The sequence below is a fragment of the Sceloporus occidentalis genome, unplaced genomic scaffold, assembly GCF_023333645.1.
Source record: "Sceloporus occidentalis isolate IW3139 unplaced genomic scaffold, rSceOcc1.0.p SCAF_10, whole genome shotgun sequence".
Classification (NCBI taxonomy): Eukaryota; Metazoa; Chordata; class Lepidosauria; order Squamata; family Phrynosomatidae; genus Sceloporus; species Sceloporus occidentalis.
The window spans coordinates 29,455,053-29,476,629 of NW_028316990.1; the positions used below are offsets into that span (position 1 = coordinate 29,455,053).

General features: G+C 40.9%; 1 protein-coding gene across 6 annotated transcripts in view; it reads right to left on the reverse strand.

The window, feature by feature from the left end:
* Positions 1-21,577, reverse strand: part of LOC149306293 (ankyrin repeat and fibronectin type-III domain-containing protein 1-like) — a 299,609-nt gene that overhangs the window by 60,406 nt on the left and 217,626 nt on the right. For 4 of the 6 annotated variants that reach the window (XM_089540203.1, XM_089540201.1, XM_089540202.1 and 1 more), the window contains one exon: positions 14,347-14,475. The exons of the other annotated variants lie outside the window; for them this stretch is intronic. In XM_089540203.1, the coding sequence (XP_089396329.1) occupies positions 14,347-14,475 (129 nt within the window). The remainder of the gene's footprint in view (positions 1-14,346; positions 14,476-21,577) is intronic. 6 annotated transcript variants of the gene reach the window in all.

Sequence of the window (21,577 nt, forward strand, 5' to 3'; positions counted from 1 at the left end):
AATTTCATTGCTTGTACGAAAGCCAATGCTCATTCATCACGGAAACACAGTTATTCTGGGGTCTCTCTTGTCCCTGGGAGCTTAGCTAGAGATATTCTGTTTCCTGTCTTTGTTATTCATGCAGTTAGGCAAATGGCCATCATACTACAGTTTTCTCCACCTCATCATACAAAACACACACATACATCAACATCAACATGGAAGGGGGTGGGGATATGCCTTGTCTGCTCTCTTTTCGTTATATCCCTGGCTTTTGGAGAGCCAGAATTGTTGCCAGAGTCATATCCATAACCCTATGATAGATAGACATTCAAGGTCACTGTGCCAAAATCATACTAGCAACAACAAGGTGTAATGCATTTTAAAAGTTATTATGCCAAAAATGTTATACAGACCAGGGTCCACTTCACCAAAGACAAACCTATGCCTGCAAAGGAACCTTTGTTGTTGCTCCTCCCTATCTCAGGTATCTTCTGAGGTGCTTGTAAGCTAATGTATTCACACGATGTGTTGCATGTGTTGTGTGCCTTCAAGTCATTTCCAATTTATGGCAGCCCAAAGGTGAACTTATCATGGGTTTTCTTAGCAAGATTTGTTCAGAGGAGGTGTGCCATTGGCCCGGTACATACCTTCTTGAAGGTTAGGGCTGGCGGCAGTGGTTTTTCCGCTGGAGAGAAGCCGCAGCCTCCAAACCACGCGGCTTCCTGCCGGTGGAAAAAGAACCCGCAAAAAGGATATACAGGGCGCCACCATTGTTACGTCGCCATGACGTATTAGGGTTAGGGAGCGTGTACATGGTGCGCGCTCCCTAACCCTAATGCTGGCACCAGTATGCCACGTGTTGGCAGTTTGTACCATGCCACTGCCTTCCTTGAGGCTGAGAGAATATGACTTTCCCAAGGTCATCCAGTAGGTTTCATGGCCACATGGGAATTGAACCCTCTAGAGTCTCTAGAGTCATAGTCCAATACTCAAACCACCATGCTGGATCTATATGCACTACAGAAACAAAGAATTCTGTGGCGTGCTTTATCTATTATATTTTAAATGCCATTCAGCAACAGAAAAACACAGAGATTGACATGTAAATCACTTCTTCCCAACCAAGGGCCACACAAGTATATACCCCACACACCTCCATGCCAGCATTCTCTGAAGATGCCAGCCACAGATGCGGGTGAAACGTTAGGAATAAACTCTTCTAGAACATGGCCACATTGCCCAAAACCCCCACAAAAACAATGGAAAGCAGCATTATGAAGGTTGGAGGTGGGGCAAAGGAGGGAGTAGAAGATAAAGCACATAAAGTGGTACCAGTAGTAGAGTGCAAGAAACAAGAGAGGGTTGTGGTGTAAGTTGAGGTGGCAGGGGGAGCAGAGGAGACTTGAGAGTATGATCAATGGGAGCAATGGAGCACAAGGAGCAAGAGGAATTTAAGGCATGCTTGCTTAAAGCTAGTCAGGTGCTGAGGTCACATAGGAATGATCGAATGAAGTGGAATATGGCACCCTTGTTTCTATGTTGTAATACATTTAGCCATTTTATGGCAAAAGAAATGATGGCACTTTTGACACAGATGAGCAGAGCTGCTCAGATACTACACAGACAATTGAAGCATAAAGAAGGTTCTTTTGGTTAACATTGACTAAGCTGCTTTGGTACGAGGTGCGAGGCAGTGCAGACAGAAAGGTTTAGGGAAAAGAGAGAGAGAGATCTAGCCAAAAGAGACAGGATCCTAGGAAGGCGGCTGGCGGGGAGGAACGGGGACCTAGGCTCTGTGGGCTGAAAGTGGTTGTGATGATTATGGAGAGATTCAAAAAGGAAGGAAATGGGGAGAGAAAAATGCAGCCACATGTCCATGACCACATGTTGCAGATACGAAGGCTAAAGTTTACATACTGATTTGAAATGACTAGCAAAATGATTGGCTGCCAGACCTCAGTTTACATGAATATGATTACTCTTGATGTGGAATAGAGAGCGGAAGAAATGCATGTGCCGTTCAAGAAAAGCACTGTGACAGGAAGAGGTTTTGTAATCACATCATAGTTCACTTAAGCAGTCTTTGCCAATTCCTTCATGCGTCAAAGGTGAAAATGTACTTAGGAGCGTCTGCATGAGAGAATAGTTTGGTGGTCTGGGGGAGTCCAAAGTATGTACCTTTCCACTCAGGTATCATACACAGTGGACAAGTTTGCATCTAACAATCTTGGCTAAACTATGTGCCCTAAGCAGATATCAGTAGTTAGCAAGTTGCACCACGGAAGTGCCTACTAAGGATAAAATTAAATTTTACAAGAAGGTAAAAATGAATAATGCTAAAGGCATCAGAAACCACCAGCCATTCCATTCCATTCAGATAACACATGTGCTGAACAATTTAATCCTAAATATCCTAAATATGAAATGAAAGTCAATGTGCTAATCCTCCCTAACACATCCATATAGTTGCGCAAATGAGCATTTGGTATATCTTAACCATGCATTGATAGAAATAATGTCTTCTCTGGACATTTACTTGCAATGGCAGAGAGAAGATTAAGCTACAGGTTCTAATCCTAGCCATAAAGTGTCACATGAAATGTCTTTATCTCAGCAGAAGAGTGTGCAGAAAATATTTGAGATACATATTCAATAACTCTCTGGAGTTTGCCAATATGTAATTCTAATCTATCATCTAGTGGCTATACTTCACTTAAAGGTAGGCATGCTATGGCTTTGAAGAGTCAGGGTGGAGAGCTATAAAAGTAGAGGACCTGGGCAAAATGTTGTAGTAGTTGTTTCTACATTATTAATATACCAGGCAAGAGACAGCTTAAACCATTGCCACTTAAAGCAGTCGTCCCTGAACTGGTGCCTGCTCCCAAACTATCTGTTGCCAGTCTCTAGATTGTCTCCAGGAAAGAAAGAAACAATTCCTCTTCATCCTGAAGAGAAGTGACTAGTGGGGTGGCACAAGGAAGTATAGAATATAAGGGGTTGTAACCACCGTTTTGGGAAGTGAGACTCATAGGGTTTGCGTTTAGTTGTTAGGTTTTGTTATGTTTTGTTTGTAGTATGTATGTAGTTTTAGATTTATATAATAAAATCTATTGGTATGTTGCTGTTTTTGTATGTGTTCAATAAAAATGATTTAAGGAAAGAAACTTAACACAGAGTAATAAATGGGTAGTACGGAGAGATAATCCCATTGGGGGCTTGTATGATGTTAGCAGAGATCAGGGTGGAACCTGACTTGCCAGGAATAGCAAAATGACATTGTATAAGTTATAACATTACTGCTTACTTTCAGAAATGATGATTATATGTTTCTGTTTTCTTAATGACAAGTGAATCCCGGAATGGAGTCCAACCTCCAAACACTGAGAACCTGGAAAATATTCGCCTTGAAAACAGTCATTATTTTGATCTGTTATTTTCCCAGATGGCCCATTTTCTCCTGCTGGAGCCAGATAACCAAAAATGGATCTTTATTTTCTTTTGAGCAAAAAGAGAAAGACGTTGCGAAGTTTGGGTCTCGCTGCACATCCGCTATCATCTGACAGACAGAGGTTGGGGATCAGGTTGCAGAAAATGAGGCCGTGGACCACAATGAAGAATGACAAATGAGCAAACTGCTTCCAAAGTGTCTAACAGTGACTGGGCATCTTGAGTCATTCTGAAATGTTAGGATTTACAGTCTTCTGCAATGAGAAAGGATATACAAATCGATGTATGTTGATGTTGTTGTGTGCTTTCAAGTTGTCTCCGACTTATGGTGACTCTAATGTGAACGTATCGTTGGGTTTCTTCGCAGAGTTGTTCAGATGAGGTTTGCCACTGACTTCCTCTGAGGATGAGAGCATGGGATTTGCCCAAAGTCATGGTTGAGCTTGGAATCAAACCTTAGTCTTAGTCCAACAGTCAAAGCACTACACCATGCTGGCTCAATGTATAGATTTTTCAAAATACTACTTAAGTTGGTATTTCAGGCAATGTGATCGGGGATGTACACCTCATATACCAAATATTTCACAGAAGACCCTTTACAATAGATTCAGCTGAACCAACTTTCATTAGCAAGGACGTTTCTATACTGCTTATCAGTGCACTTAAACACTCTCTAAGTGGGTTTTTCGGGCTATGTGGCCATGTTCTAGAAGAGTTTATTCCTGACGTTTCGCCAGCATCTGTGGCTGGCATCTTCAGCATCTTCTTTCTCTGAAGATGCCAGCCATAGATGCTGGTGAAACATCAGGAATAAACACTTCTAGAACATGGCCACATAGCCCGAAAAACCCACAAAAAACTATGGATGCCGGCCATGAAAGCGTTAGCAGCTTTTCAGGAGCGGTTCCCGCTGTGCAGCATTTTGGCAAGTTCCGACTATGAATCCTAGCAGCCCAAGATTCGGCAGACCACAAGGGCAGTGTCAAAGATCAATTCCATTCAGTTAATTCAATAAGTCACAGATACCATTACTTCATAAGGCAGTGAGACTCCAAAGTGATTAGGGGAGTTGTGGAGGGGGAGAGGATGAAATAGAGAAGGGAAACTCAAAGGGTGGGTGGGTGGGGGGTGCTGGGGGTACATATTAGAACAGTGACAAGCAAAAGAACAAAAACATCTCATAAATCATGCAAAGCTGCTGAAATACCAGAACAAATGATCTTGGTCATTGTTCTCAAGCAACGGCTTAATGCACTCCCCAGCCAAAATACAGTGCCTCCAGTTTCATGTCAGCCAACTCCTCTGAACTGTAGAAGGCACTGCTGATTTTTCACTCAGTACAAGCATTTTGCACCAAGAATGGCTCAGATTTTTAAAGCTGATTTTTCAAGATTTATAACCCCATGTGATTAAGAGATTCAGGCTGGATCCACACTGGGGATATAATCCGGGTTTACAGCACTTTAACTGCCATGGCTCAATGCTATGCTATTCTGGGAAGTGTGGTTTGTTGCAGAGTCTCAGTGGTGCTGCAAGATCCCTTTGCATACTGATACTCCAGACTAACATAGCTATGTCTCCGAAATCTAGACACTAGTTAGCCTCCTTTGAGACTGTAATTCCACAAAGGATGGCCTGAGGTTTCTCAGAATGGGAGTACTTTATATTCGATATGTGAGGGGAAATGTAATTCTTGACTCTAGGTAATCTACAGCCATTTTGAGTTCAGTATGGAATATGCTTACACTCAAATACCATACAATCCCAGCATCTGATGTCAACATTATTGCAATAATTTCACTGCATATCCTGCGTTTTAATCTGCATGTCCCTAAACACTAGTATGCCAGAGATGCCCACTCCTCTAGATCTCAGATCTAACCATGGTAACACATGCCTTTATTATACAGGCAAAGATAGCTTTGGTTCCCTATGTAGATGACTTAGGGCTCGAACAAGCAGGCCAAAATAAAGCTGCTTCAGGTTACTTTGGAAGTGTGCTGTTTAAATGATGCGTGCATCCTAAGAGGCTGGAAGCCATGCCAAAGCCATACTCCAGTCCTAAGGGCTGGAGCGCAACTTTGGCACAGCTCCTGGCCTCTTAAGATGTGTGTGTCATTTAAACAGCATACCTCCAAAATGACCCGAAGCAGTTTTATTTTGGCCTGTCTTTTTGGGCCCTTACACAGGGAACTGGACAGTGGGAGTGTGTCCCTGTTTGGCCCTCTTGGTGGCTCTTGATTTTGAATTGGATGTTACAAAAAGGTTTTTAATGGAGTATGCTGTGCCTTTACCTTGTGTAGGCTTGTGTGTGCGCACATGCGCATGCAAGTTAAATTTGTTTAAATATTTCAATCTGATATATGCATATATTAAATATGCCTATTTAATATTTTTTCCAATTTATTTCAATTATTTTAGCTTTTGTTCCACAGCGTAAAATGTCTTGGTTCCCATATTGGAAGAAGGGCGCGATATTAAATAAATAAATAAATAAATAAATAAATAAATAAATAAAATAATACAGTAAATAAAATAATAAATAATAAATAACTAAAATAAAAGCAATTAAAGAAATTAAAGAAATGATACATGAATTAAATAAATGATATGCCTGCCTTATTTCATTGAGCCCTTTCTTGTATTATTATGTATTATGCTATTATTTCGCAGAACATATGCCATGGGCAGGTTTAATTTTTTATCTGTTTTGCTGATTGTATGTACAGCGCTGTGTAAATCTACAGTGCTATATAAATAAAGCATAATAATAATAATAATAATAATAATAATAATATAAATTAAACAGATGACCATTAGGACTATGTCAAAAAAAAGAAAGCATTGCAATGCAGCACTCCCACATACTGGTTCCTTACAGAAAGGTGATGACTATGGGCAAGGTTTTGTCGCTTGTGGCACAGCAATGGGAAAAGTCTGTTGACCCAGCATTGCCTGGGCAACATAGTGCCTGAACAGACAGGCCAAAATAAAGCTGCTTCAGATCACTTTGGAGGTATGCTATTTAAATGATGCATGCGTCCTAAGAGGTCAGAAGCTGCATCAAAGTTGCGCTCCAGACATTAGGACTGGGGCATGGCTTCGGCACAGCTTACGGTGTCTTAAATGCATGCATCATTTAAACAGCATACCTCCAAAGTGATCCGAAGCAGCTTTAATTTGGTCTGTCTGTTTGGGCCCATAGAATACTTCCTTGTCTTCCTGGCCTTCTTGCAGAAGACTAAATGGCTCTGAAGTCTTCCTGCATTGTACTGTAAGCTTCTGCACTGATGTGTTGCTTCAGTGCCAGAATCTTCCTATATTCTGGCACTATGCTGTAAACCGTTGCAGTGAAACAGTCCAAGAAAACAATAATAGTTACCTGGCTGCAAGTCATTCAGATGACTATTTTTCTGGAGCCGTTATGCGCCTCCCTTACATGCGCAGCTCTGAAAGCTGCCCTGAGCCAGAGAAAGGGTGGATTAAAGCATGCTTGGTAGGGAGCTCAGAGTACTTTGTGTGTGTCTCAAAGCCCATAAATCTGCTTTCAAGTTTTGTCAACAGTATTTTGGCTCAGTCCTGCTGACACAATGTGTTTCAAAATAATAACATGAAATTTAGAATGAATTCGACTGGGGGAAAAAATCTAAACAGTAAAACTAACAAATAAACAGCTTGAAAAATATTAATTCCAAAGGATAAGGGTAATATTTACTACCCTTATAAAAAGGACCAAAGGAATATAAAAAGGTGCCATTCTTAACAAAGCTGTTGGTGCCGCATGCGAAAGAACAGGTCGAATTAATGGTGTTCATATAGAACTCATTGTACAAGCAATATACCAAAGTTCAAGCTGGGAACAACTTTATATTCAAGATTAAAATCAGCATCATGCTGGGAAACTTTGGGTGGTCCAGAGTGATTTTTCACCCTCAGGATCCACAATACACACACGCCCCAAAAAAGTGCAAAGACAAGGAAAATATCAAAATGGGAAGAGTCTGGAAGTTTACTAATGCTTGCATTTTTTCTAGAAGGTATTGGGAGTGGGGGCCGCAGCCTATTATAACACAAGGCTGCTATTCGTGGAGCTGAAATAAAATGATGGAAATGTCAGCATGGAGCTCTAGGTGGGTCCATGGGGCATAAAATAGGGCTTGGGACTGCTTGAATTCAGTCTGGGGACTAACTGACACTGAAATATGTTTTATACAGAATGCCTCCCGGCAGCATCTTGCTCAAAGAAGCATAGCGCCTTGGAACCGAGAGGGGAAACAATGGCCATCTATTTCAACACAATGTCATGCAAGAACATAATACACATAGCTAAAGCACTAAATCCATTTAAAGACCTTCAAGGAAGGGAACAGTCTATTTACAACCATGTGCTAAAGTCTGATGCTCATATTATTTTGCAGCTACATCACCAAGTTAGCTATTCCCAGTACCGTCATCTCAAATCCAGGTATGGAATATCAAAAGAAGAATTTGATTTTTGGTTTGAACTCTTCTCTCTCTCTCTCTCTCTCTCTCTCTGTGTGTGTGTGTGTGTGTGTGTGTGAGAGAGAGAGAGAGAGAGAGAGAGAGAGAGAGAGAGAAAGAAAGACAGTGTTAGCCAAGGGCTAAACATTTCACACTGAACTTTCCGTTTTTGCTCTGATAACTGAATTGGGGCCGGGGGCCCTCTAATCCAAATACCTTTCAAGCTGCACCCAGAATTTTATTTTTGAAAGGCAGAGATAGAATCAATTCCCTAAATCTGGTAGATAGTAAGGACTAAAAATATGTAATGGTGACAAGAGGGAGAATTCCTCCGCACAACATTAATCGAACGCACACACACATTGGTCGAACACCTCTCCCACCCCACTTTGTCTACCTTCTGACACATCCCTCTAACAACCAGTTTGAATACTTTGGCCTCTGGAAATTTCAGCATCAGTGCTTGCCAAAGGCAAGATCCAAGAACACTGGAGGGACCAGTGGCCTGAGATGGTACGGCACATTCATCGCTCTTTGCAACAGTAGGGACTTTGTGGCACCAGCTTTTGGGGAAAAAAACACATCTAATAATGAAGTACTTATTTTAGTAAATATCACATGAATGAAACAAGTGTTTTCTCAATACTTCAGGTCTCTCCTTGCCACTTTCCCCAATTTTATTTTATTTTTTACAAGAGGAATTCAGCAGACTTAGTATACAGTTATTGCTAAACTTTGGAGGGAGGGAGGGAAAAGAAACTTTGCCTCACTCTTCAGAGCACATAAATGTGTGCGCCACTAGCTAAATAAATCAGTCACTGTACCCCAGGAGGGACAAGCACCTTTTAATGCTCTGCTTTGATTGAGCACAAGCTTGAAAATAGGGTGGGTTGGTGCTTTAAGATGCTGCAGGTTTAAATGAGCTGACTAGAGTGAGATGTCTGCTCTCCTTTGGGACTGTCTTTCTGCAATGGTACCTCTAATCCAATGCATGCAAAGCAGAGCATTCCTAGGAATCACCTACTGCATAGTTATTTTGAGTGTAGCAAAAGAGTGCGGGGTTTGGAGAATGGATGCCGAAGTTCAGACCTGCTATGCAGCTTCATTAATACATGCAGAAAATGCAAGGCATTCTTAAAAGGTTGCCATGCCTAGGTTCAGATACTTCTTCCTTCAGGAGACTCACTTTGCCTCTTTCCCTCCCAACCTTTAGCAAGCCATTCAAAGGTTATTTTGTTTAGTGTGAAGTCAAAAGCTTTCATGCCTGGCATCAATAGTTTTTTGTGGGTTTTTCGGGCTATGTGGCCATGTTCTGTAAGAGTCCATTCCTGATGTTTCACCAGCATCTGAAGATGCCAGCCACAGATGTTGGCGAAACGTCAGGAATAAACTATTCCAGAACATGGCCACATAGCCCAAAAAACTCAGCAAAAACTATTTGGTTTAGATTTGCTTTTCATGTTCTCTGATGTCATTTTCCATGCTATTTTGAGAACTGAATGGAATTTTTTTTACATTTAAAACAATCATTTTAAGTACAAAAAAAAACAAACCACCTAGCAATAGTATCCTAACAAATAAATCAATATTGGCATTTTAAGTTGTGCCTGAGGATGCAAAGCCAGGACAGCATCACAAAATTGAATGATGACTATAGTTCCAGTCCTCCAGTCTCAGCAAGATGTCTCATCCAAAGAGGAGGCAGTGGAAAAATGCAACAGACCTCTATGGCTCTCTATAGTAAAGATCTCGGATGGACGATATGCAATTGCTCAACATTAACCTCATGTTCGATAAAAGCAGATAAGCTCTAGAGCAGTCCCATAAAGCCTTGACAGGTTATTCCCACAGTTAATACTTCATGATCAAATACAAAAAGTCATTAAAATATCTAATGCATCCGCATGGTACAATTGCCCACATCAAGATATTCTGGTGAAGAGCACTGATAGAAATATTTCTCGTGTCTCAAAAACATAAAATACCTAGATTTTGATTTATTTATTTGTTTAATTTATACGCACCTCTTACCCAAGGTTTGCTTTTTAAGAAATGTTTTTAAAAAATCCAAGCCATAAATGGTTGCATCCATGGATGCATATCTGTGGATATGGAGAGCTGACTGTACCTACTATGGTCAGAATCAAAAACCTGTAAGTATGCTATGGCTGCATCTACACTACAGAATTAATGCATTGTACACATTGTACACATTGATACGGCTTTATCTGCCATGGCTGAATGCTACGAAATTCTGGATTTATAGCTTGGTGAGATATTTAGCCTTCTCTGTCAGGGAGCTCTGGTGCCACAACAAACTACAAATCCCAGGATTCCATAGGATGGACCCACAGCAGTTAAAACAGTGCAATAATAGACTTTCATTCTTCAGATTTATACACCATCAATATACCAAGGGTTTCCTCTTTTTTCCAACATCCTTAGTGCATATTAATGTGCACTTACAAGAAGGAAATAGATCGACAACTGCCATTTTCAGCAGCAACTGTGTGCTTGGAGCATCACCTGGTTTCATTCAAAGTGCTAAGGCAAGAAACTTGCCTTTTTCTGTCCTGCTTGGACAACTGTATACTGTTGCAGTCAACAACTTGTTTCCCTGTCTGAATATCAATGAAAGATCTTTTTCTCCATTCCTGATTTCTTCTTAATAGAATAATAGAATCCTAGTGTTGGAAGAGACCACAAGAGTCATTCAGTCCACCACCATCCTACCATGAAGGAATACATAGTCAAAGCACTCCTGCCAGATGACTATCCGGCCTCTGTTTAAAGTCTCAAAAAAAGGAGGCTCCACCACACTCCAAGGCAGTGGATTTCAGTCAAAAAGTCTTAACCATCAAGAAGTTCTTCCTAATGTTTAGGTCGAATCTTTTTGCAGTTGAATCCACTGTTCCATGCTCCAGTCTCTGGAGAAGCAGAAAACGAGGTTGCTCTTTCTTCAATATGACATCCTTTCAAATATTTAAACATGTCTATCATGTCATCTCTTAACCGTCTCTTCTCCAGGCTAGACATACCCAGTTCCCTAAGCTGCTCTTCATAGGGCATGGCTTCCAGACTGTTCACATCTTGGCTCTGCCAAGTAATCATCAAGGAAGGAGTCTCTCTACCTCCTCCCCATTGATCGCATGGGGCACCATGTTCTGACCTTACCAAAAGCAAAGGTGATGGTCAATCTCTCACAGGTAACTGCTTGGCCAGTAATGCTGCATTGATAGCAAGGAGGATGGGCCAGCAGGGACGCGGTGATGGGTATGCTGACACATAAACAGCTGGGTCACTCTGGATCTACCATTATTCAGACGTCCTTATGTCCAATACACCCGTGTTCTATCCAGGTTCCTGGAAACTCCAGAGTAAATAGTGTTTCCTGTTAAGCCAGATGAATGGTTTGTAGAAGCAGATTTGCTGTGTGCACCATGAGGACTCATTGCACCAAATATAGGATAAGTCCGGGAGTTTTGGTCAGCGTAGACAAGCCCAAGCTCCCTTCAAGACCCTCCGTAGCTGGGGAGATTTAACCTAACAGACACAAGCTTGCCCTATATTGTCTCTTCCTCCGCTCTCATGCAAAACACCCCTGTTAGCGTAGCCTGTTTATCTTGCTCTACTTCTATTCAATTTCCAGTCTGGTCCTGGTACACATAAACAATTATCCAGAGAAAGATAACCACCTGTGATCTTTGTACCTTTTAAAAGAAGGTTCTGAGCGAGTTAAAAGGCAGTCGCTAACCACAGTTTCTAATGTGCCACTTTTTTTCAATGGGTGGCCATGGCAACTTGCAGAAAGCTTCCCGTGCTAGCAATCAAAAGGCAGCTGCTCCATCTTTCCTTCACTAATGGATCTTCTGTGTTGAGAAAAAAGACGAGGAAACTAATAGGAAAATATTGGAGGTTCACGAGTAGAAGATGATATTGTCTTTGAGACCCCCTGTAAAGGTCGCAAAGGAGGCAGAGGGGTGTGTGATAAAAGCCTCATCTGGAAGAACCCCAAGTAAAATATAATAGATCTGTTACCTCTGGTGGGTGCAACTTCACAGAGAAACACAATGCTCTGTGAGTATCCAACTTGACAAGAGGTGTGACTCAAAACCTAGAATTCTTTGTTTGTATAAACAGATTTTTCTCCAGAGAAGAGCCATGTGATAAGAGCCAAGTGGTAATGAGTGCATCAAGAGGCTTTTTGTGCTTGGCTGGCTGCTTTATTTTATAGCCAGGACTGAATCTTAAAAAAAGGCAAATGGATCATCTGAACAATATGTCACCAGCACAAATTGCAATTTGGCATGCCATGGTGAACCTTTTTAGTTCGGACTCTGCAGAGGTGTGCCAAACTGCAGTTTTTGCGATGAACAATTAAGATGATCCAACCATCTTCATCAAGGGAAAAACAAGCTGGGAATTTAAGCTGATTGGAAAGACTGGCCAAAACCAACAATCTGAATTTCAACAGGGATCAGCATAAGCTGGTACATCTATGTTGGAAAAATGTACAGGAAGGGTGACACCTGGCTTGAAATGTAAATGCAAGGAGAATCTGGTGGTGCGTCTTAGTAGAACACAAGCTTAATGTTAGTCTCAAAGATTTTACAAAATCCCTTTGCACATTGATTTTCCAGACTAACACAACTATGTCTTTGAACGAGTCAACAATGCGATTCAGTAGCTCAAAAAACCAACGCAATTCTGGCTTGCATCAAGAAGAGTATAGTGTCCAGGTACAGGAAAGTGGTAGTGCCAGAGTGTTTTGCTTTAGTAAAACCTTCTGGGTACCACAGTTGAAGAAGAATATTGAAAAAAGTGAAATGTCCAGGAAAGGGCAACCAAGATGATGAAAGGTCAAGAAGCCAAGGCTTATGTGGAATGACTGAGAGAGGTGGGTATATTTAGCCTGGAGAAGGGAAGACTGAGGAGTGATATGATAGCTGTCTTTAAATATCTGAAGGGATGTCATGTAGAGGATGAAACAAGTTTGTTTTCTGCTGCTGCAGAGGCTAGAACATGAACCAGTGGATTCAAATTACAAGAAAGGAAATTCCACTGAAACATTAGGAAGAACCTTTTTATTGTAAGAGCAGTTTGACAGAATAGATTGCCTCCGAAGGTGGTGGACGCTCCATCTGTGGAAGCCTCTAAATAGAGGTGGGATGAGCATCTTTCAGGAGTACTTTAGCTGTATATTCCTCCCTGGCTCTTATGATCCCTTCCAACTCTATGATTTTATGATTCTAACCATTTTGTTCCACTACTACAACTCTGATTTAGCCTTGTTCCAATGTGGATTTAAACTATGGTTTTACTCCTGGTTCTGTGGTTTGTTTCTGGAAGTGAGTTTGAAGCATTTACATCGCAGTTTCCCATGAATGGCAGACATGCAACTGTGAACACTCATGAACTCATGGCTCTGTCATGTATCAGTTTAGAACTGTGTGCGCACCTTCTCCTCATGTATTATGTGATCTACAAGTACCTATACTATATGATCACTATAAGTACCTATACATATATTACATGATCACTACAAGTACCTCTGGTATAAGGACACCAAATATGTCTACTGTTGTAAAATGTGACTTGCACCATGATAGACTAACATTTCGCCTAGAGGCTCCAAAAGTTGTTGTTGTTAACATTTATTTATAGAGTGCTGTAAAGTTTGCACTCTGCTTTACATAGTAAGTGTCAACTAAAATAAGGGGGGAAAAGAATAAGTCATTCTTTTCAATCTTTTGAAAAGAATCCTTTTCATTACAGCCAGGCATTCTTCCCAACACAGCAAGATCTTTGAGTCTTTCTGTATAGGAATGAGGACCAGAGCCCTGCATACTTTTCAAATGGTTGTCCAGTTTCTGCTGTTTGAAAAGTGCTGGTGAACCTGTATCCAGCATAAAATCAGGTCTTAGTTGAGGTTGTGATGCATAATGCAAGAGAATCTCTTTTGCAAGGGAAAGATGGATTCTAAAATGTTTTTATGCGGTTATACCCACTGTATCCATATTAGAACAAACCTCCCCAAATAGATTAAACTTAGGGCCCAAACAGACAGGCCAAAATAAAGCTGCTTCAGGTCACTTTGGAGGTATGCTGTTTAAATTATGCATGCATCCTAAGATGCCAGAAGCCACGCCAAAGCCATGTTTCGGGACTGGAGCGCACCTTTGGCACAGCTTCTGGCCTCTTAAGATGCATGTGTCATTTAAACAGCATACCTCCAAAGTGACCCGAAGCAGCTTTATTTTGGCCTGTCTGTTCAGGCCCTTACTGTAGTTGTTTTTGCTATACTAATTTCTCTCTTCCTACAGCACATATCTATTGTGGATGAACTTTACAAGGGGGGAAAAGTGACAGCAGAAGTGTCAAGGTATGGCAATGGGAAAGATATACTTTTCCCTGGGCCCACCCTACATCTCTTACCATTCAACGCTCAGAGACCTGGGACGGAAGGCAGGCAGTTCAGCCGAGCCATACTCCGCTTTCCTCCTCTTCTCCTGCTTCTGCTTCACCGATAATCGGTGTGTGAACTTAGAGAGGCTGCTCTCAGACCTGGGGAAGGGGGAAAGGAGAAGGGTTAACTTAAACAGCAGCACCAAAAGAACCAGCGGAAACGGCAGGACCAAGAGAAGGGCTGAGGTTCAGAAAACAAACTATGAATTCGGGTATTTGGAGGGGAGCAGAAGAAATGACCTCCCGCTTTCTGCATCCTTTGTATATTTCAGCATTGCACTCAAATAGCCTAATGGGTCATTATGGATGTAATACAGTACTTGGCACGTGCAACCTTAATGTTAAGGAAAACCAGCAAGTCATTCTTCCTAATGTGAAGCCAAAGGCTTTCATGACCGGCATCCATAGTTTTTTTTTTTTTGGGGGGGGGGGGGGTTGGCCTATGTTTTTTTGGCTCTGTGGCCATGTTCTAGAAGAGTTTATTCCTGACGCTTTGCCAGCATCTGTGGCTGGCATCTTGGAACATGGCCACATAGCCAAAAAACCCCCACAAAAAACCCCTCCCCCCAAAAAAACATTCTTCCTAACTTAGCAAGATTTTTGAGTCTTTCTCTATAGGCACAAGGACCAGAACCCTGCATACTTTTTAAATGACTGCTCAATTTCTGATGTTTGAAACAAATTTTTATGAGTTACAAACTTGGACCTACAAACACTGAATTGACCTTCAATATAAAGTTGCCCGATTTACTTAAATTTAGAGGGGAAATCGGGGACATGCTCCTGTTGGTTCCTTTATCTGTTCTGGGTTTGTTTGTCAACTCCTTATCCAAGCCTTAAGCAAGTATGCAAAGTATGGATTTCCTTTGTCCATGCTTAGATAGCAGACTATGTAGAACAAAGTGGAAAAGTTGATCAACAACAGCGATTGTGGGACCTCTCCAGATGACCAAGATGGGAACAACACATTTAATAGAGAACTTTCAGAATTATTTGCCTCGAAAGGGACATGCTGAGCCTTTGAAACATTTCAGTTGCAAAAGCAAAAAGGGCAGCAAATCACAATTTGAAGTTAAACAATCTCCTGCTCTGTGATCTAAAGAATAAGTGCTAAATATGTTAAATGTTAAAAAGTCTGATGATGCTTTTGATCTGTATTAGTAACTGAGAAAGCATAAACAATATACAAGTCACGCCAGTGGTCTATTTCCTTTCCTCTCTTCTTCCCTTTCTGACTCACAGCCGTTCCATGCAATCGTCAGCAGAGCTCTTTCCCATCACAACTATCTAAAACGCTTGAACTGTACATGTTGGAACCTCTGAGCTTGGATTATCTTATCCATTGTATCTCTGATGCATTTATGTACCACAAGATCAAAATTATATCTATGCAGTCCATCAAAACCATCTGCATTGTACGGGCAGAACACTGCAGCTTTGTTGTAGAATAATTAAGGACTTATTCTCAAGACACTCCCTTATCTGGAACAGGTATTGTTACATTTTTAAGGTTACATGGTTTGTGTATTATAGAATCATAGAATCCTAGAGTTGGAAGAGACCACAAGGGCCATCCAGTCCAAGCCCATTCTGCCATGCAGGAACTCTCAGTCAAAGCATCCCTGACAGATGCCCACCCAGCCTCTGTTTAAAGACCTCCAAAGAAGGAGATTCCACCAAACTCCATTGAGGGAGTGTGTTCCACTGTTGAACAGCCCTTACTCTCAGGAAGTTCCTCCTAATGTTGAGGTGGAATCTCTTTCCTGTAGTTTGCATCCATTGCCCCGGGTCCTATTCTCTGGAGCAGCAGAAAACAAGCTTGCTCCCTCCTCAATATGACATCCCTTCAAGTATTTAAACAGGACTATCATATCACCTCTTAACCTTCTCTTCTCCAGGCTAAACATACCTAGCTCCATAAGTCCTTCCTCATAGGACATAGTTTCCAGACCCTTCACCATTTTAGTCGCCCTCCTTTGGACACGCTCCAATTTTTCAACATCTTCTTGGACACGCTCCAGTTTTTCAACGTCAAGTTATTTATGCAGTTAAAATGTGCAAATATCCAACTGAAGCAACTGAATGTTTTATCCAGGTGATAAAACAGAGCCATCTTAAAGGATAACCACTGTATTGCAACATAAACTTTCATCGGCTGGAGCTTGCATTTGACAAAATGGATTCTTCCTCAAAAAAGCTTATGCCACAATAAGCTTGTGTGACTTCTCCTTAGCTTTCCACATACACCTCTTAACCTCAGTGCCTAACTTCTGTGCTTCTACGCTTACATCAACATATAAGTTTTCTTCTTTTCCTGGCCTTCTATTCTTATCAACCTTGGTATTTCACGTTTACGGTAGATACTATGATTCCACCCTAAACTGCTTGGAATGGGATTAGACAAATCCAACTTCACCCAGCAAGGAAGAGCCAGGCAGCAGTTGGTGCTATCTGGTCAATGCAGATGCCAGGACTAAAGGCAGAAGGACTGGCAAGGGCAAGTGGAATTCCTTGTCCAAGCTTTCCTTTTCAATCGGCCTTCTGCCATCCCAGCTACAAAAAAAAAAAAAACATTTTAAGATTTATATTGCATATTTCAAGTGTTCAAAGGAATGCTTTTATATTCCATCACAGTGTTTTTCTTCAAATGGGTCGGGCGCTAGCTGACACTATATAGTTTGGAGCCATTTTAGTGAGTTTGTGGCTGAGGTAAGATTTCAGCTGGAGACTTTCAATTCACACTTTGCGAACTTGCCACCAAGCTCCATCATCCAAGAAAAAGCAGAGACGAAAGGAAAACAGATTAGAAACGCTCGCTCCAACAGTACCACCATTCATCACCATAATAAAGACATAACACATTTACACTGATATTGTACTCTTATTCAAAACACTTCATGTGCAGAATCAGTAACCCATAGGAAAACTCTCCAATGTGGCCCAGTATTACTACCTCTGTATTGCAGACAAAAGGGCTGAATGGAGATTGGAGATAAAGCAGATTTATAGTTTAGTATAACCTAGATGGTAGTCAGGATCTTCCTAGGGTACAACATTACTGTGCAAATGGTTGTGCTTTCTCAGTGCCTGGGAGCGAATTGATCATTGCATAACAGAGGTGTTTAAGGCTCCTGGTGTACAATTGTTTGGGGCAAATGTAGGATCTGGTGTGATGTACGCTAAAAGATATAGGTTCTTAACAGTATATTCAATGCACACATAATCTCTATTGCATATTATCCCATATAAACCCATATTAACCCGTATAAAAGGTAGAATCACACTGCAGAGTAAGTCCATACCAATTTAACCTGCACATCTGTATCTGCCTATGTGCCACACTTTCCTACATCAGTATGTTTTATGGCATATTTAAAACAAGCCAAATACCTGAAAAATATTTCCCCTCAAAGCATCCCCTTGTCTCTTTCTCCCTCGTCCTTTAGAAAAATGAAATAAACCACCAACAGCTAGCCATTTTTCAGATACATTTTTTAAAAATCAGCATCTTTAATTCATTAACTCTGCTTATTGATTAATTTTTCAGCTTAAAAATTGGCTGTCGATCACGACAAGTCGGAGACAGTTTTTGTGAGCGGGAACTGTCCAAATATCAGCATTGGGAAAGAGAAAGGCTCAGGCCTTTCAACATCATGATTTAAAATGATTAAATAATCATTTTTACTTTGATAGAAGTAATGAGTGTTTGTCTTTTAAAAGAAAAAAACAGGGGCGAGGGGAGGAAAGAACTCCGAAGAAAATGCTGGAGGAACGCCATTCATTTAGCAGTGTCAAAAATGAACAATTACACATCTCATTAAAGCCTGCAAAACCGAATCTACTGCTCAAATGCTATCGGTGCCATTAAATTCTCCCCTGCAATTCCATGCCAAAGCTCAGGTGGTAATGTGTCATATTTCAATTAACTGGATCTCAGTAAAACCAGATGCTTATCTTTTAGATAGTTTCTACCTTCACATGCCAAGTACTAGAATGGGAGAAAACCAAGTGAGGTGGATTAAAGGTTTAGAAGGACAATTGCTCCCCATAAACCAGACATTTCACACACTGCAAAACTGGACAATTTTTCACTTGGATCTATATTAATTAACCACACATATATATTTCCCTTTCTTCTGTCTGATAGCAAGTCAGTACAGAAAGGAAGGTGGCATGTTATGCAGCAACCATGCTGTCCTATTCTTATTCACACCCATCTACATGGCCTCCCAAGGTACCATTCTTTGTGAAGTCGAAGGCTTTTCATGGCCGGCATCCATAGTTTTGTGTGGGTTTTTCAGGCTCTGTGGCCATGTTCTAGTAGAGTTTATTCCTGACATTTCGCCAGCATTTGTGGCTGGCGTCTTCAGAGAATGATGGTCAAATTGAGGCTGTCTTAAGGCTTGGAAAGGTAGAAAGCAGTAGAAAGAGAAGAAGACCACATGCCAAATTGAATCAAGGAGGTCACTGTCCAGGAGCTTAACAAAGAGGCAGAGAAGAGGGGCTCTTGGAGATGTCTCATTGATAGGGCTGCCATGAATTTAGGGCAACTAAAGGCAGTTAAGAACAAGAACAATCAATTTCTCCACTTATTTAAAATGTAGTCGTATTTTTCACTGACAGTTCTTGAGAAATCAAATTCTCATTTAAAGTAACCCGACCGATATGGAGCCCAAATTCTGTCTACTCTGGCCCTACATGAGAAGAAGGGAATCCATGGCCCTCCAGATGCTATTGGACTCTTAAGACCATTCATTATCTCTAACTTGAGTGGCTAACAGGAAAGAATAGTTCATGTTTCAATACAGCATTAGAAATACTGTTTCCTTAACTTTTAAGCAGATAGCTGAATAATCATTCGTCTTTCCTGTACATTGTGTCATGTTCGATGGAGTTTATAAAGCTTAATTCGATCACCTTTAAAAAAAAAGTGCTCATCAGGCATCTCAGTGCAACGACTCAAAAGTTATATGTTTGAAGCATTATATTTGTATCTATGCTGTATTTTCATTGGGACCCTTTGTTTGAGTGTTCAGGGACTTTCAGTGTCACTCCCAATCACACAATGATAATTCAAGAGGCAGACTCACTTTTCTTCCATGTTTCTCTTAAAAGAAAGAAAAAGAGGAAGGAAAGTCCTAGTTAACCTGTTTTCACTATGTGGCATTACAGGAGAACATCAATGGTTAGTGTTAATTGAAACCCTTATCGTCAGCTTCTAGCTAATTATAATGCCATAATCTTGGGAGACATTTGTGACATCTGGGGAGCTGTTTAAAAATAAATAGCGCATGATGCTTCAAAAGAGCAAGACTATGAGAAAGAGAGAGAGAGAGAAACTGTGCCAGACCCTCATCTTATTCCTTACCATTTTGCTACTGGGTCACCTTTTCTTTTCCAAAGGCTCCTGGTGCAGCATGTTTCTCCTAGCTTGATCCAAAATATGGCTATGTATAGAAATCATAAGCATTGTGCAAGTGACAGCATCTCACCTAGCCCCATCTTTATCCAAAGGATAAATCCTTACCCAAAAAGATCCCGTAGGGTGTGCATGTGTGAGCCTTTAAATCAGCTGTTGACTTATGGCAACCCCATGCATTTGATAGGATTTTCTCAGGCGAAGAATACCCAGAGGTGTTTTTTCCCCAGTTTCTTCCTCTGAATTATAGCCAATAGCACCTGATATTTTTTGGCAGCCCTTCTGGGCTTGGGAAAGGTTCTTCTTTTTGGACTGCCATTCCCAGCATTTTGGGGAAAGGGACCAAAATCAGATTTTATGTACTGTATGTCTGTGCCTTTGAGCTGGCTGTCAACATACGGCAACCCCATGAATTTCAGATCATTTTCTTAGTTCAGCAAATATTCAGAGGTGGTTTTACCAGTTCCTGCCTCTGAAATATATACATGTACCATGAAATGAAATGCTTTGGGCATTTAAAGTGATCGGGTAGCTGCTGAAGTAGGTTTTTAATCTGATGGGAGATTTTTCTTCTTATTGAAGGATTTTATTGATACTTTATTACGATGTGTTTTTATCTCATTTTAAAACAAATGTTTACATTATAACTATGTTCTTTAATTTTCATTTTTATTATATAGCTGCCCAGAGCACTGATTTTAGCAGAAAATTTAATACATGAAAAATAAACCTTAAATTATATCACAAAGGGCCCATACAGACAGCCCAAAATGAAGCTGCTTCGGATCACTTTGGAGGTATGCTGTTTAAATGACACACGCATCTTAAGAGGCCAGAAGCTGTGCCAAAGCCATGCTCCAGTCCTTAGGACTAGAATGTGGCTTTGGCACAGCTTCTGGACTTTTAGGACGCATGCATCATTTAGACAGCATACCTCCAAAGTGATCCGAAGCAGCTTTATTTTGGCCTGTCTGTACAGGCCCAAAGTCTTTTACACCTTGGGGCACAGAAAGTGGATCCAGCTGATAAAAGTTGTTGTTGGTCACACTCTCACACTCCATTCCTGCCCAGATAAGACTCAAATAATGATATATGGGTTCCTCTAAAATAAATGGATGCGCCCTAACATCAGACCCTCCAGATGCGTAACCTACTGCATACACTCGACTATAGGTAAACCTCATGTATAAGTCCAGGGCAGGTTTTGGGGCCAAAATTATGGACTTTGATATGATAAGTCAAGGGTAAAACTCAGCAGCATGTAACAAAGGATGTAAAGGATAAACCAAAGGGAAATTATGCCAAAGATCTTTAAACATTTTGACAAGCATAACTGTTTGTGTTCACCTTAAAGGCTCCTTTCTGCTTTTATTATAACTTTCCTAGCTTAATCAGGTGACACATCTGATCCAATGAGATAACAGATGGTTACAAGTCCTTGTTTATACAAATATTTGTATTTTTTCCAATCTGGTACATTCAGCTGCCATCAGAATACATCTGCCATCTCACTGCATCAGCCACTCCTAACACAGCACCTGTTTTAAGTTTCATTGTTGGTCAAGCGACTATTAACACTAGCATATCAACGTTGACAGATGTGTTTGCATTCTGCTTGGAATTGGTCTGCACTGATGCTTATAGCAAGACGCAGACATTCCATAATGCACAGAGCTTTCTACTTTATATTTGAGACGTTACATGCCTTATAAATACCCTTTTTACATTTCTAGGTCTCTTAGGCCCTGTACAGACAGGCCAAAATAAAGCTGCTTCTGGTCA